We start from the raw sequence: 14,256 nt of genomic DNA on the forward strand, positions 1-14,256 counted from the left end.
AGGGTACGTCGGCTGTTGTGTTTTGGTCGGCGGCCTGGGCTTTTGGTGTTCAGTTCTCGGCCGTAGCATGTCCATGGTGCAACCCTCCTTGTGGTGTTGCTGCAGTTGTTGGGGGCAGCATGCTGCTGGCTTCCATCCTCATTATTTCTGTGGTTTTCCCATGCCATGGCTTCAATGGCCGTTTGGTTTAGTAATGTATCTCAAAGCACGACGACTTTTGCCATGACATAATTTAGCAAATGTTCCCTAGTCACCATAAAAATGCTAATGTCATTCCCATACACGCGATAATAGTTCATGTGCACATTATGTCATGTATGTGTGTTCTTGTTGGCACTGGATGCGATTGTGTGGCTTACAATTACAAATAGCAAATTAATATCATATGCAAAGTTATGATTCAAAGAACACAAGGAAGCCACTTGCTTAATGTTTTCGCACTTAATTAGAATTAATTTGAAATCATTGGTTCAATAATCTGTGTACTATGTTTCTCAACACACATGATTTCTAGTTGCGTAGATTCAGTGGCTCTCAAATGCAGGATAACATGGGATAATGGCATTTGGCGATGATTGATTACGTATTAGGCATGTTGATGAAGTGGAAATACCCATGTTATAAAGACTCGTGGTTGATAGAACTCCTTGGCGAATTATTGTGGGCAATAGACCCACCTCGTGAGTTAAGCTCACTGATGTCAGAAATATGGTGCCTCACGTACTTTCACATCTCGTGTGATATGGTTTTAGAGATGTCTTACTCTGAATATATATATATATATATATATATATATATATATATATATATATATATATATATATATATATTCGTTGAAATATTCGTTGTTGCCATTAAATGTTAATGATGATTCCATAATCATGCTAATCTTGATTACGATCTTATTGCTTGTTTTGATTATGATACTAAAGTTGTATCTTCTTGCTCATTTGCTTAAATGATTGATGTATCTGCGTAAGTACGTTAGTGCTTGGCATTGTCGTTTACTTCTTAGTGTTATCCTTTACAGCTTCTCACTTGTTGTAGTTGTTTTTGTTTTGTCATTTCAGATAATATAACTATTTCACCACGATGCACATATATGTTCACTTGTCCTGCTACTTTGATTATTTATGTAAATAGATGTATATCATGTTATAAATGTTGTGTTTCGCAAATGGATTATCGTGGTTGATTTCTCACTAGCTCGCAAGAGTACTGACTCCGTTTTATGGGGATACAGGTGTTTTGCTTCTCGTGGTGCGATGAAGCTCGATATACGGTAGAAGATTGAACCAACACTCTAGAACCTCGAGATATTGGCAGTTGTCTTTTATAAAGGGAAAGTGTTGTATCATTTTGTAAACAGTGATAATAATAATTAATGTTTCTCCTTGTTGTTTCCTCTATAACCCGCCCAAAACTTCCACTTGTTTTTCCCTTATGTTTTTTTGCCTTACGCAACGTATTTCAAAAAAAAAATCTAAAACATCTAAAGGATTTTCCAAGCTGGGATTCTGGGGCATTACACGAAGCGTCAGTGTGGACCTCAATCATCTTCGTGTGGTCGGGTAGCCTCAACACTGGATCAGTGGTAACAACCTTCTTCAGCTCTTCAAAGGCTGCTTAGCATGCATCCGACCAATCCCAACTTAGATCCTTCCAAAGCAAATCTATAAGAGGAGCGCAGGCTACATAATACCCCCTCAATGAACCAGCGGTAGTAATTCACGAGTCCCAAAAATGACTGCAGCTCCGATACAGAAGCAGGAGGCTTTCACTCCACGATGGCTTGAACTTTCTGTTGGTCCATCCGCAACATGCCATGTCCAACAACATGGCCCAAGAACTTCACTTCTGATAGCCCGAATAGGCACTTCTCTCGTTTCACATATAGATCATTATCCTTCAATAGCTAAAACACAATGCGCAAGTGACGTGCATGCTCCTCCAAATTCTTGTTGTAGACAACGATGTCGTTCAAGTAGACAACTACAATTTGGTCCAGGTATGGGTAGATGATTTTGGGTCGAGAAGGTTGCAGGGGCATTCGCCAGACTGAACGGCATAACCAAGAACTCGTATGCGCCATATCTCGTCAGGCACATAGTCTTGGGTTCATCCCCTTCTATGATCCTAACCTGCCAATAACCCGATCACAAGTCTAGTTTCAAAAACACTCAGGCATTGGTCAGTTGATCAAATAGGTCGGCGATTAATGACAGATGATACTTGTTCTTGACCATCACCTTGTTCAGTGTCTGATAGTCCACGGACAACCGTTGGGACCCGTCATGTTTCTTCTAAAAAAGCACGGGTGTGCCAAAGGGTGCTTTAGAGGGATGAATAATGTGAGAGACCAGCATATCATCTAGCTGCCTTCGTAGCTCCTTCAACTCTGGTGGAGCCATGCAGTATGGGGACATAACAGGGAGCTTCACGCTCGACAGAAGTTCAATCTCATTATCTACCTCCCTTCGAGGAGGCAATCTCTTTAGGAGCTCGGGATGCATCATCTCCTTAAACTCTTTCAATACGGGGACCAGACTCGACAGGGTGTTTGCTTGCTTCGCAAGCTCGGCTTCATAGAAGGCCACCAGAAATTTATCATCACCCTGCTTGATGCTCTTTTTCAACTGAATCATGAAGATCGTTCGCATCTGCGAAGTGTCAAGAGGACGAGCAACAATCATGCACGGGCATTGCTCATCCATAATAGACACCACATTCAAATGGGGCATGAATGAGACTTTGTTCACCCATAAGAACTCCATGTCGAGGATCACCTTAAAGTCATTGAGTGAGGCTACCAAAAAATTGGTTGTGCCCAACCAATCTCCCATCTTAACAATCATATTTTTTGCCTCATCGAGGATTGGCTTCGCTTCGCTTCTGAGTTCACTGTTTTTATGCGACTATCCTTCTCTGTAGACTTTAAGCCTACTCGCTTTGCCTCTTCCTAAGAGATGAAGTTTTGGGTGGCACCTGAATCGACCATGGCCTGAGTGGCCACTCCATTCATGATGACATCCATGTACATGAGTGCTATGCTAGATAAAAGCATGCCAACACTCACTTCTTTGAGAGCCAATACTCTTTGTAGTGTGCCCATCCTTGGTTGGTCCTTTGGTGTATCTTTCGTCTAAGCTGCATTTACAACTTTATCATCACTTCTGTGATTCTCACAGTAGTTCCTGTTTTCTCCATACCATCCTCGATAATTTCAATTTTTGGTTATCTTGACGATTCTGCCCTTGGGCATTCTATTTGTCTTCCCTATTATCATTCTGTTTTTTGTCTCCAAAAGTTATCTTTTTCAGTTGTCTTCCCTTAAACTCAGGTTTTCGTTGAAATTCTGATAGTACTTCTTCTACTGCTAAGGCACTAGCAAGATCCTGAGGTTTTTGCTTTCACAACTCTTACTCCGCCCAAGGTTGTAATCCCATCATGAAATGGAGGAGATGATCTGTCTCCCCCATATCTGTAATCTCCAACATGAGGGTTGAATAGGTCTTGACATAGTCATGGATTGACCCAGTCTGCTTCAGGCCCATCATCTTCTTGTACGCCAAGTAATCAACGTCCATCAAAAGGAAGTGACTTCACAATTCTCTTTTGAAGACATCTCATGTATTAATTACGCAGAGACCCTTCTCTATGTCACTGCGTCTTCTTTGCCACCAGACAATGACATCATCAGCCAACCACGTTGTGACGACTCGAACCTTAACAACTCCATCCTTGACAAAACTTGCTTTAAGAATTTTTTCCATCTGTCATAGGAAATTCTCTACTTCCTTGGCATCGTGAGCACCAGTGAACTTCTTGGGCTTGAGAACCTTCAGATGAGTAGTCAACGTTTAGACTATACCATAATTTTCAGTCGCTAGACGATGTTCTAGAGCTAGGATTCTGTGTTCCAAAGCCTGGTTCTTCTGTTCCATTCTTAACCTTTGATCCCTCATGGTGTCCAACTCGACAACGATTGAGTCTACTCTATCTTCGAGTAACATGATACTTTCTTGGAGTTCTTCATTCGCAGTCTTGAGCTCATCATCGAGCTTTCGATAGTTGAGATAGACTTCACACACTGTAGCCTTCATCTCCTTCATTTCTCGCAGGATTTTTTTCACCATCTTTTCCAACTTGGTGGGGGTCTGTCAAAAGAGTTTCTCAAGCTTCTTCGGTGGTAGACATCTTTGTCCCCTTTTATTTCTTGCTCTTTGGCTTCAGTGGTATCATCACACCAGAATCTCCAGAAGTTATAATCAACGATTGTTGCTTGGTCGAGCGCGACTTGACAAACTTCACCTTGCCCAGGGTGAAGTCAGCGCTAGTACCATTTGTTATGGGCTAAATTTTATATACCCATGCGGGGTTGGAGAACCTTAACCCAACAAGCCTTTTAGCAAGTTTTAAAAACAAACACACCGGATCTTTTGAAGCAACAAGTGCGTAGGCAGTTTTGCATGCAAACGCACAATTACAAGGAGACAATAATCACACAGAGCACAAAGAGTAGAGATGAGAGAATAGAGAGAAGCATTCAATAACAATCAATTTATTGAAGACAAAAAAATACAATAGTGTCTTGCACTACAATCTCATTAAGAAAAATATAAATTTATAGTATATAAAGTTGTACAAACATTAGAAGGCCGAAAGGCCCGTGTGCACAAGCAAAAACTATGCAAAAAGTTTGAACATAACAACAGGACCAAGCCACCCAACTTGTGACTATTTTTTATACTTATGACCATTTTCGGTACTTCCTTTGGAACAAAGCATATGAACGCAGACTGCACGCACCACATACGTTAGTGTCCCTCGAAGCAAGGTGTGTTTTGTTGCCCACCACCAGTTAGTCCTTTTTTTTTTTTCTTTATATATTTAAAAAAAAAAAAGACAACAGGAGTTCAAACACTCATCGAGCTTTGAGGGTCCATATTGCATAAATCCTAATGGTAACATTAGAAAAGAAAGAAAGGTACCTGAAACTAGCAAATAAATGATGGCTCTTCTCTGCAACTCCTCACTCTTAACCCCCAAAACCACAAACCCCACCCTTCTCTTCCCCAATTCCTCTCTCAATTCTCAATCTCTAGTTTCTTTTCCATGCCAAAAAGCGCCTCCCAGCTTCAAGTTAAGCAGAGTGGTCTCTGCTCTAGCTTCCGGTGGCCAGAAACCGGAGGCGGCCGTCGCCGAGCCGAGTTTCTCCGGCGAGGCAAACCGAGGTCCAGGTTCGATGAAACTGACCTATTTGGAGGTGGGTTTCTTTAGTTTTTGAATTTTAGCTGAGAATTCTAGTGATTCACTCACTGTTATTTGGAAAAAAATTGGTGTAGGGGAATAGTTGGTTGTTGGGTGTGGATGGTCTCAACATTCTTGTGGATCCAATCTTGGTGGGAAACTTGGATTTTGGGGTTCCATGGTTATTTGATGGCGCCAAGAAGGTTTTGAAGAGCTTTCAGGTACTTAATCTGCTTTGACCATTTTAAATATGCTACCTTTTTTCTTTGGTGATTTTATCTTTTGAGCTCGGGCGGTGGGATGTTCTTTTGATTTTGTTTCTGTTCTAATAGTAGAAGACAATTATCTAACTTGTTCTAAGATGATTTAGGTACCATTTAACATCTTTTGATTTATAAGTTGGTTGGTGTGACCTGTTTGTATGGACAAAGCTGTAAACAGTTACTGAAATGTTCAAGTGTTCCTTGATTCTATTTTCTGAGCTTCAGTTCTCTACGACCTTCATTTCTGTATGATCTTTTTGAGGTTAATATGAAACGTTTCTTCTTGCTCTCTCAAAAAAGAAAAAAAGAAAATTAAAACAGTTACTGAATGGGGCCAGTATATATTGGTCATGCTTAAACATTTCATTTATGTATTCGTGCGCATGGTTATATATATATATATATATATATGTTCTATCGGCATTGGTTATTATTAGCATGTTTATTTAATAGTTTTATTAATTGTGGCAGCTGAACAGTCTTCCAGAGATTGATTTTCTGCTAATCACTCAAAGCCTTGATGATCATTGCCATGTGAGAACTCTGAAGCCATTGTCGAAAATGTTCCCTAATTTACAAGTTATAGCAACCCCTAATGCAGAGCCCATCCTAAATCAGTTATTCAAAAATGTAAGTGAAGTTCATCTGTTGCTTACCTTCTTCTCCCTTAAGCATGGAAATGAGTGTTTTCTTTTGGAAATTGAGGATAGGAGTGATTTGGGTTATGGACAGGCTGGTTACACTTAAGACTGATTTCACCGGTTATTCATAGTGCAATAATTTCCATTTCCTGTTTATGCTTTAGCTAGCCTTATGCTCTGGTCCATATAAGTTGCCAGTTGAATAATCCTACTGTAAATGCCTCTGAATGCAACAATATGTAGGATATCCATAACATATCGAAAATGCCATGGCTCTAGGCCAGGAATTAATATTCTTATGATTCACTTTGGGGCTAACAACTAAATCTATACCATGTTAGCATGCACTAAGGGTAGGCGGGGAATAATATATGAATTTGAAGCATCTAAGGCCTAAGGCACAATGTCACTGACATGTGAAGCACTGTAGCATACTCCAGATTAAAAAGATTACCACTTTGAGACAGCGATATCATTAGCATATCAATAAGTGTTTGTGGTCTATGGATTAACAAGATAACTACTCTAGGAAACACCAAGAGATACATTAGAAATTTGGAACAAAAAAGAAATCAAGATGAAGTTGATCAAGAATACATATGAAGAATATGATGTAGTTGAACTTTGAAGTGAAAACCTGAAGTAGTTAGGCAAGTTACCTTATGCAGTTACTACTTTTTCTTCTAGTATCATTAGCATGTGAAATAAATTTAGCTGCTTTAGATTAAAAAGATTGAGCAATGAACAGATCCAGCAACAAGGAAACATAGATGAAATTTGATTAGAAATACAAGTAAAAAGCATGAGATGAACAAAATTATGATTGGCCATAATAAATTGGAAATTTGAAAGTAGAAAGGAGAACGGGTTAATCATTATGTTCTTGAAACTGCCTTTGTATTTATTGAAATTCAATAATTATGTTATATTTTTCATTTAACTATGTTTTATCTTGTATCACATCCTATTGGTTTTATTGCATACCCTGATTAATGAAGTGCTACTGCCAAGATAAAGCCTAATTACTTCTAAAATATTATGTTTAACTGCCTACCTCATTTCAAATTTGCATACATAATATCTTGTGGTGAGACATTAAGCTGATCGTGTAACCAGAGTGAGCTAGGTAGCAATTAAACATGGGCCAGTAACATGTGGTTCATGCATTGTCTAGATTTGATCAAGTATGAATGTGCATATATTTTTTTCCTTTTTAATCAAACTTACTCATTGTCATCATTATCATCATCAATAAGCCTCCACCCAACTACATGGGGTTGGTCTTATAACTTTTGTTTCTCCACTTCTTTCTATCTATAACTAGAACTGGTGTCATCCTATGCCCATTTGTATCCTTAGTCATAAGCCTCCTTCGGGTCTTTGTTGGTCTCTCTAGTTTGGTTTGTACCATAGTTGCCAGTCGAGGAAGCGGGAGCGAGAAGAAATTCAAGAAGCGAAAGTGGTAGGCAGGAAGCGAGGCACTTCTATAATTTTATGAAGTGGGAAGTGTGAAACGACTTAGAAACGAACCAAGAATTGTCTCGGAAGCGACCTAGAAATCGAACCAAAAGTGAATAAGGATTCAAAGGAGAAACAACCTAGGATTTGAGTGAGAAGCGAATAGGAATCGAACAAGAAGCAAGAATGTAATTATATTTTTTCTAATTTATCAAAATATGACATTTATGTTATCATTGACAAAATAAAACATGAGCAGATAACATCAAAGTTGATCTATTAATCTCAAAACTGAATCATATATGCAAGTGCAATAATTTAACAAATGCATCCTGTTGCAAGCATTTAATAATTAATACATCAAGAAAAAATCATAATTCATATTCCATAATCCATACAACATGAATTTAAGAACTACTAAAATAATAAAAACATTATCACATTATTGGTAGTAAAAGTATAAGCTATAGAAAACATTATCACATTAGTGTTGATATTACATTATTCAAATTCTGGCTAGTGGTTTATTTCTGGTCTTTTTATTTCGATACTTCTCCACATTCATCATTATCATCTACCTCATGCTTCATTGACAGCTTAAAAGTAACCATGATATGAGCACTTTCTTTATGACGTATTTGATGAGTCTGTGATGTCAACTATTAATCCTAAAAACCAAATTAAGCAGAGTCGTGTGAGAAATATGTGATGATTCATTAAAAAGGGTATGCTATCTTGAATAATGTTTTTGAAGATATGCAGGTCATATACCTAGAGCCTGGAGAAAGCTCTGTAATAGAAGGAAAAAATGGCTCCAAAGTCATTATTCGTGCTTCTGCCGGCCCTATACTTGGTCCTCCCTGGCAACGTCCTGAGAATGGGTAAAACCTGCACTTTGGAAAATACATTTATTTGGTTTAACCTTATCTCATTCTCCATTTGGTTCGTACATAAATCCTTTTAGAGGTGTTTTATCCATCTTAACAATGGTCTTAAAATACATTCAGGTATTTCATTGTTTCCCAACAAACACAGTTAAGTCTGTACCTTGAGCCACATTGTGTATACAACGAATCCTCATTGCAAAAGGCTGACATAGTTATTACACCAGTTGTAAAGCAGCTACTTCCTGCATTTACTTTGGTTTCAGGGCAAGAAGATGCTGTCAAGCTAGCACAGCTACTTGGTGCCAAGTACTATATACTCTTTTTATAGTTCAATCATGACAATTTCATGGTCACATAAAGCAAAGGAAATCAATGTTGGCTTGCTTTTATTATTTGACTACCATTCTTGTTATATTTTCTTCAGGTTTATTGTGGTAATGAATAATGGAGATCTTGATGCGGGAGGATTTCTTGCTAATATTCTGCAAAATGAAGGAACAGTGAACTCATTTAAGGTCAGATATATGCTAGATGATAGATTACTGAAAACTTTAAACATTTTATTACAAGGTGCATTAAAGAATCATCCATGAAAATGGTTTATGTGACATCTACAATGGGATTGTTGTTAACATTGATAGGCTTGCAGAATTATGAAATCATATTGTGACTTTCCTGGGTGATTAAAATCGAATTTTATTTTTCCTCACCTTATGTTAGATCTTGCTAAGAGGTCCAATTAAATCTCTAGCCTATAAATATATTCTAATGAATTTGTAAGATGCGGTACATCCATTTTCTCCATAACAGAGGATTTTAAAACTGATGTCATGCAACCAAAAAGAAATAATCTAGATGTTGAATTTTTTTTTTTTGCTTATCTTTTTCTGCTATTTACACTCATGTGCCCTTGTGTTTGTAGGCACTGAAATTAGTGTTGCTAAAATCTTAGCTTTTCGTCTTTTTCCCTATTATTTCTTCGAGATGCATTCTTTGTTTTTTTTTTGACACTTCGTTATATTTTCTGTAATCGTTTTGGGTACACTTTGTTATATTCTTTCTTACATACATATTTTGGAAGCTACTTAGATTTGTCATTACAAATTTTCTTAGCGCTAATGCTGCATCAGGTCAGGTCGGTGTCAGCTAGGTGTAGATGTCTGCATGGTTTTCTCTACTACAGTTCATTGGTGGGCTGCATGGTGTAACGTCATGGGTGGTAGCAGTTCGGTTTAGCACTAGTGCATGTGCATTGTTACCATTAGTAATCACCGTCAATGTTCGTCTATTTTGGCATAAGCTCATCTGTTGCAATGGGTATTGGTTACTATTGCAGCATTGCAACCATGTAGTCATGGTAATTTTTTCTTTAGAGATACTTTGATATACAATTTTTGCTTTAGAGATACTTTGATATCTTAGACCATGTCAATTCTATTCATATTATTTGCAGATCATAATTATTCTTCAGATATGAATTCTCGCTACGGTTGTAATGCACAGGCACTCTTGTCAAGAGAGTTACCAGATGTACAGGTACTTGAGCCAACACCAGGTGTTCCGATGGAGATACCACCACCATGATCAAGTTTATTATTTATAAGTTTATCTTGTCCACAATGTTTAAAGGGGGCGATGTTCTTTCATGGGCTATGTTTCATTTGCTACTTATATTTTCGAACTACACCCAACTTTTTGTCATTCAAAATTCAAATTCAAGGAGTCAATGCGTTCTATTTATCATGGTGGCCACAATAAAATGAACAGTAGCAAGGAAGGAGTACAGTGATAAAACAAGGATTGTAGTGCTGACAGTTGCCTTGATTATTTGACTTACTGTGTAATACGTGACACGCCAGTTCCATGGTTAATCGTATGTTTTGTAAATTTTCTTAACATTAACTATTCATGAAACAAAGCCCTTTCATCTTAAGATTTGATACTTATTTTAGAAATCGATGAAACTCATGGCCATCATTGGCCCGCAAGAGCTCTGCACACCTGGCTAGTTGGTGTCATCTTTAGGCATTCATGTTGAAAGGTCTAAAGAGAGATTCACTGGTTTCGATCGGTATAGACAATTTACTTGCATTTTTCCATTCCAGTCAAGCAGTAAAAGAATGTCACAAACCCATTTTTTCCAGGTCAAATTGTCTTGAGTTGATCTCCAGGACAAATTTGTCAAGGTGACTTCTTGTCTAGGACAGTGGTTTGTGAAATTTCATACCAGACACAGGCCTGACCCGAGTTTTGATTAAGATCTGAATTTTTCAATGTAAAAATGATTACAAAATTTTATTTTATTGGTTATGGTCTGGGTCTGGTTCATGTAATTCTTATAGAATCCGGGTATAGTTTTTCTTTGGGTTCGATTAGACCTGAGTCCGGACCGGATACCATTATCTCAAATCAGGTTTGGGTATGGTTTTACCCGAGCCTAAACCAAACCCGACCCGTTGACACCCTTAATCTTCAGTAGTAACAGAACAGTTTCTCATCTTGGACTAATTTATGTACAAGAAAACAAGCTACCAATGTGCATCTAAAGAATAGTTTCTAGCTTTTGAAATTAGATTTACACAGATGAAGCATATACCATAGCAAGGGTCTTCTCAGGGGTAGGGCTGAGAAAAGAAACGAGTCGCTTGCATCTTGGCTAGTAAACCGCTTGTTTGAACTCGTGGAATAGGCTTGACAAGCCAAACATGAGCCCTGATTGTTTGACTCATTAACAGCTAATAAATATATTTTGCATGTATTTTTATCATAGTTTTTCATCTTCAGTAGAGATAAATACAACAAAAATATGTTTTTTGATAGATAAATTTTATATGGTTGAAGTGTTTGGCTTGCAACAGATAAGTTTAAGAGTTCAAATCCTATTGCTTACAGCTTTGAAACAATGTATTTATTTGTAAATGAGTTAGGAGTCAGCTGGCTCAAATAGGGTCTAGTAAGGGCCCAGTAGGCCTCACTCGAACTCAAGCCCTACATATGCCTGGCCCGACTTCTATGGAGTTCAGCCTAGCCTGTTTCACATTTTTGGGGTTGGGAGTAACCAGTTTCACATTTTTTGAATGGGAAGGACCAGAGGCGGAGGGACGTAGTGGTTAGGGTACGTGCCCACCCTGGCCTGAAAAACCCCTAACAGGGAGGTACATCTCATAGTGGTTAGTGCCTACCCTGACCTGAAATTGTGCCCACCCCATGTTGAGTGCCCAAAATTGTGCCTTTTGCATGTATAGAACAGGTGGAGCAACCAACAGGACTCGGCTTGTCTGGTAGGAGCAGCTGATGCAGGTTACCTTGTGTGTCGAATCCCAATGGTATCATCGTATAACTGGTAGGGGTCTGTCTAACCCCAGCTTGCCTTCCCCCACACACAAAAAAAAAAAAAACAGGTGGAACTCTCTCATTTTATACACAAAAGAGGGTTTTCACTTTTTTTTTTATCCTCCATACGGTGTCACGGGTCTATTTCCTTCAATAGGCCAGCGCAGCGCGACGGTCCTTCCTCACCGCCGCAAGCCTACTTGTCACTCGCTTGCCAGTCATGGAAGCTTGTAATCAGAGTGCAAGAGAGAATAGAGGGAGAAGAATTGCAATCACAAGAAGCAATCACAACAAGAGTGAACAAAAGAAAGCTCAACGCATTTAATTCATTCACAATTTTGCCCGCAGACTATTATAGTTCAAGTATACGGGCTGCCCCTTTGGGGTATGGATTCACCTGAACCAGGCAACTTACATCAGACTCAACAAAAGCAAAACAGACTCTAGACCCAACTTTACAATGTACGCATTTGATTCATTCACAATTTCGCCTGCAGGCTATTATAGTTCAAGTATACAGGTTGCCCCTTCGGGGTATGGATTCACCTGAACCGGGCAACTTACATCAGACTCAACAAAAGCAAAACAAACTCTAGATGCAACTTTACAATGTAAGTCGTAAGGAAACATGCTTCCCCCTTCAAATCATTCACCATCCTCGACGCCATCTGTTTCATGGTAAGCCCTGACTTCAGCCAGGTAGTGGTTGTTCATTCGAAAAGCTGACTCCCACGTAGGTTCTGTTATTTTCTCCCATTGCACTAAGTATTTCTTCGCTTTGCCCAAATAGTTGACCTTATGACGAAGGATCTGACTGAGGTGCTTCTCGGCCCGTTGTGCTGTCGGAGCCCTCTACATGATGGGAGCGCGTTGTGGCACGCTGCATTTTGGATCTCCATCGTCTGGATAGAACTGCTTGAGGTTACACACGTAAAACACCAGGTGCACTTTGAAGTCTAGGGGCAACTACAGCTTGTACGCCAGCTTGCCCACCTTCTTTATGATGATGAAAGATCCTTCATACTTTCTAAGCAGTCTGCGGTGTCGCCTGCGGAAGATGCCTATGTGATCTGGATATAACTTCACCAACACTTGGTCCCCAATTTGAAACCCAGCGAGCCGACTGTAACGCCCCAAAATCATGGACTTGAAACCTTTTATGAAAAAGTTGAAAGTTTTGAAATCAATCATTTATCAGAGTTTAAAACAGGAGTTCGGCGGAAGATCAGGTTCAAAACAACAAGTCCCTAGACCTTGGGCACATTACAATCAAAAGCAGATTCCCCCTTATAAACCGGTTTGCAGTTCAAATATATATTTTATTGAAATGAAAAGAAGAACCACATTTTTGGTAATACAGTTTTAGAAATCCAGAGTTCTAATCAAAAGAGATGCTTTCAAAGAAACCTTATACCACATCTATCAAAAGAGTCCCCAGGAGCGCAACGTCAGGAAAGGGCATTACCTTGAATGCATCGCGTCATCATGCCATCGCAAACTGTCTCAACCTGTTCACCACCTGCCCATGAAAATGGGTCAGTCACACAACAGACTAGTAGGGGTGCAAAGGACAAGAAAGAGCAGAAGCTGCAATAAGTAAGATAAACGCTAGCTCAAGCAGAAACAAGCAAGACTAGCAGATCTAACCAAATGTATTGTGGAGTAAGCAAAGTTCTAGTAAAGCAGTCAACTACGTAAAAGAGCAGGAAGGATCAGAGTGCTGAACAGACAACTATAGCAATCTCACAAATATAATGGGTGAAGAGTAACTAACTCTATCCACCAGCCAAGCAAAGCAATTTCATAAGACAGGTATTCATAACAACACTCGTAATACATACAAGTACCATAGGATGGCTCAGTCCATCGACAAGTGATTTCATTAATTGTGAGGCACAAGTTATTGCATCACAAGCAATTCATAAGCAATACAAGATAAGAAATCAACTAGTATGAGAAGCTAGTTATTACTAAGCAAGGAACTGCGTAAGCAGTTTAACCAACAAGGGTAACGCCTCGACGGGCGTACCTAGCTCAACGAATAGCATACCGAACTACCGAGCTAACAAGCAAGCAAGCAAAGCACGTCACAACATGCGTATCTCACGATCATGTGTATAAGTTATATCTTGTCTCATTACTGAGCAGACCGTTGTGGGTACGCACAAGGCAAAACGTAGAAACAGTCGAGATCGATTCGGGGGTCCATTATGCTATGTATTTTATTATACCCCGAATGACTGACTGAGTCCGCTTCCTAAGGGGACGGTCTGTGACCAAGAGAGTAAATCCCCAAAGGAAAACAAAGGCCCAAAGGATGCGCATCCGTACTTCTGCAGAAGTGGCCCAAAGGATTTTCCCTAACCTCCGATGACTGGGGAAGGTCGGATCTTTGCCCGAGATTGCCACATATGGCTGTCTATC

The 14,256-nt window shown here is 39.2% G+C and overlaps 1 protein-coding gene across 1 annotated transcript; it reads left to right on the plus strand.

The window, feature by feature from the left end:
* The first annotated feature begins 4,924 nt into the window (after nucleotides 1-4,924).
* Nucleotides 4,925-10,432, plus strand: LOC149827208 (uncharacterized). Its single transcript, XM_090020262.1, has 7 exons — nucleotides 4,925-5,266; nucleotides 5,346-5,471; nucleotides 5,985-6,143; nucleotides 8,375-8,493; nucleotides 8,620-8,805; nucleotides 8,924-9,014; nucleotides 10,003-10,432. Exons 1-7 carry the CDS (start codon nucleotides 5,009-5,011, stop codon nucleotides 10,081-10,083), a joined length of 1,020 nt encoding a protein of 339 aa, XP_089876388.1. The 5' UTR covers nucleotides 4,925-5,008; the 3' UTR covers nucleotides 10,084-10,432.
* The last annotated feature ends 3,824 nt before the right edge of the window (nucleotides 10,433-14,256 follow it).

The sequence above is a fragment of the Nuphar pumila genome, chromosome 10 (assembly GCF_984573655.1).
Source record: "Nuphar pumila chromosome 10, dmNupPumi1.hap1.1, whole genome shotgun sequence".
NCBI lineage: Eukaryota > Viridiplantae > Streptophyta > Magnoliopsida > Nymphaeales > Nymphaeaceae > Nuphar > Nuphar pumila.

Excerpts from the sequence above, each read along its gene's own strand:
- LOC149827208 (XM_090020262.1), top strand. The coding sequence starts at position 5,009 with ATGATGGCTCTTCTCTGCAACTCCTCACTCTTAACCCCCAAAACCACA. Across the intron at positions 8,494-8,619 it reads TGGCAACGTCCTGAGAATGG|GTATTTCATTGTTTCCCAAC; the intron begins GTAAAACCTGCA and ends AAATACATTCAG. Across the intron at positions 9,015-10,002 it reads GAACAGTGAACTCATTTAAG|GCACTCTTGTCAAGAGAGTT; the intron begins GTCAGATATATG and ends TGTAATGCACAG.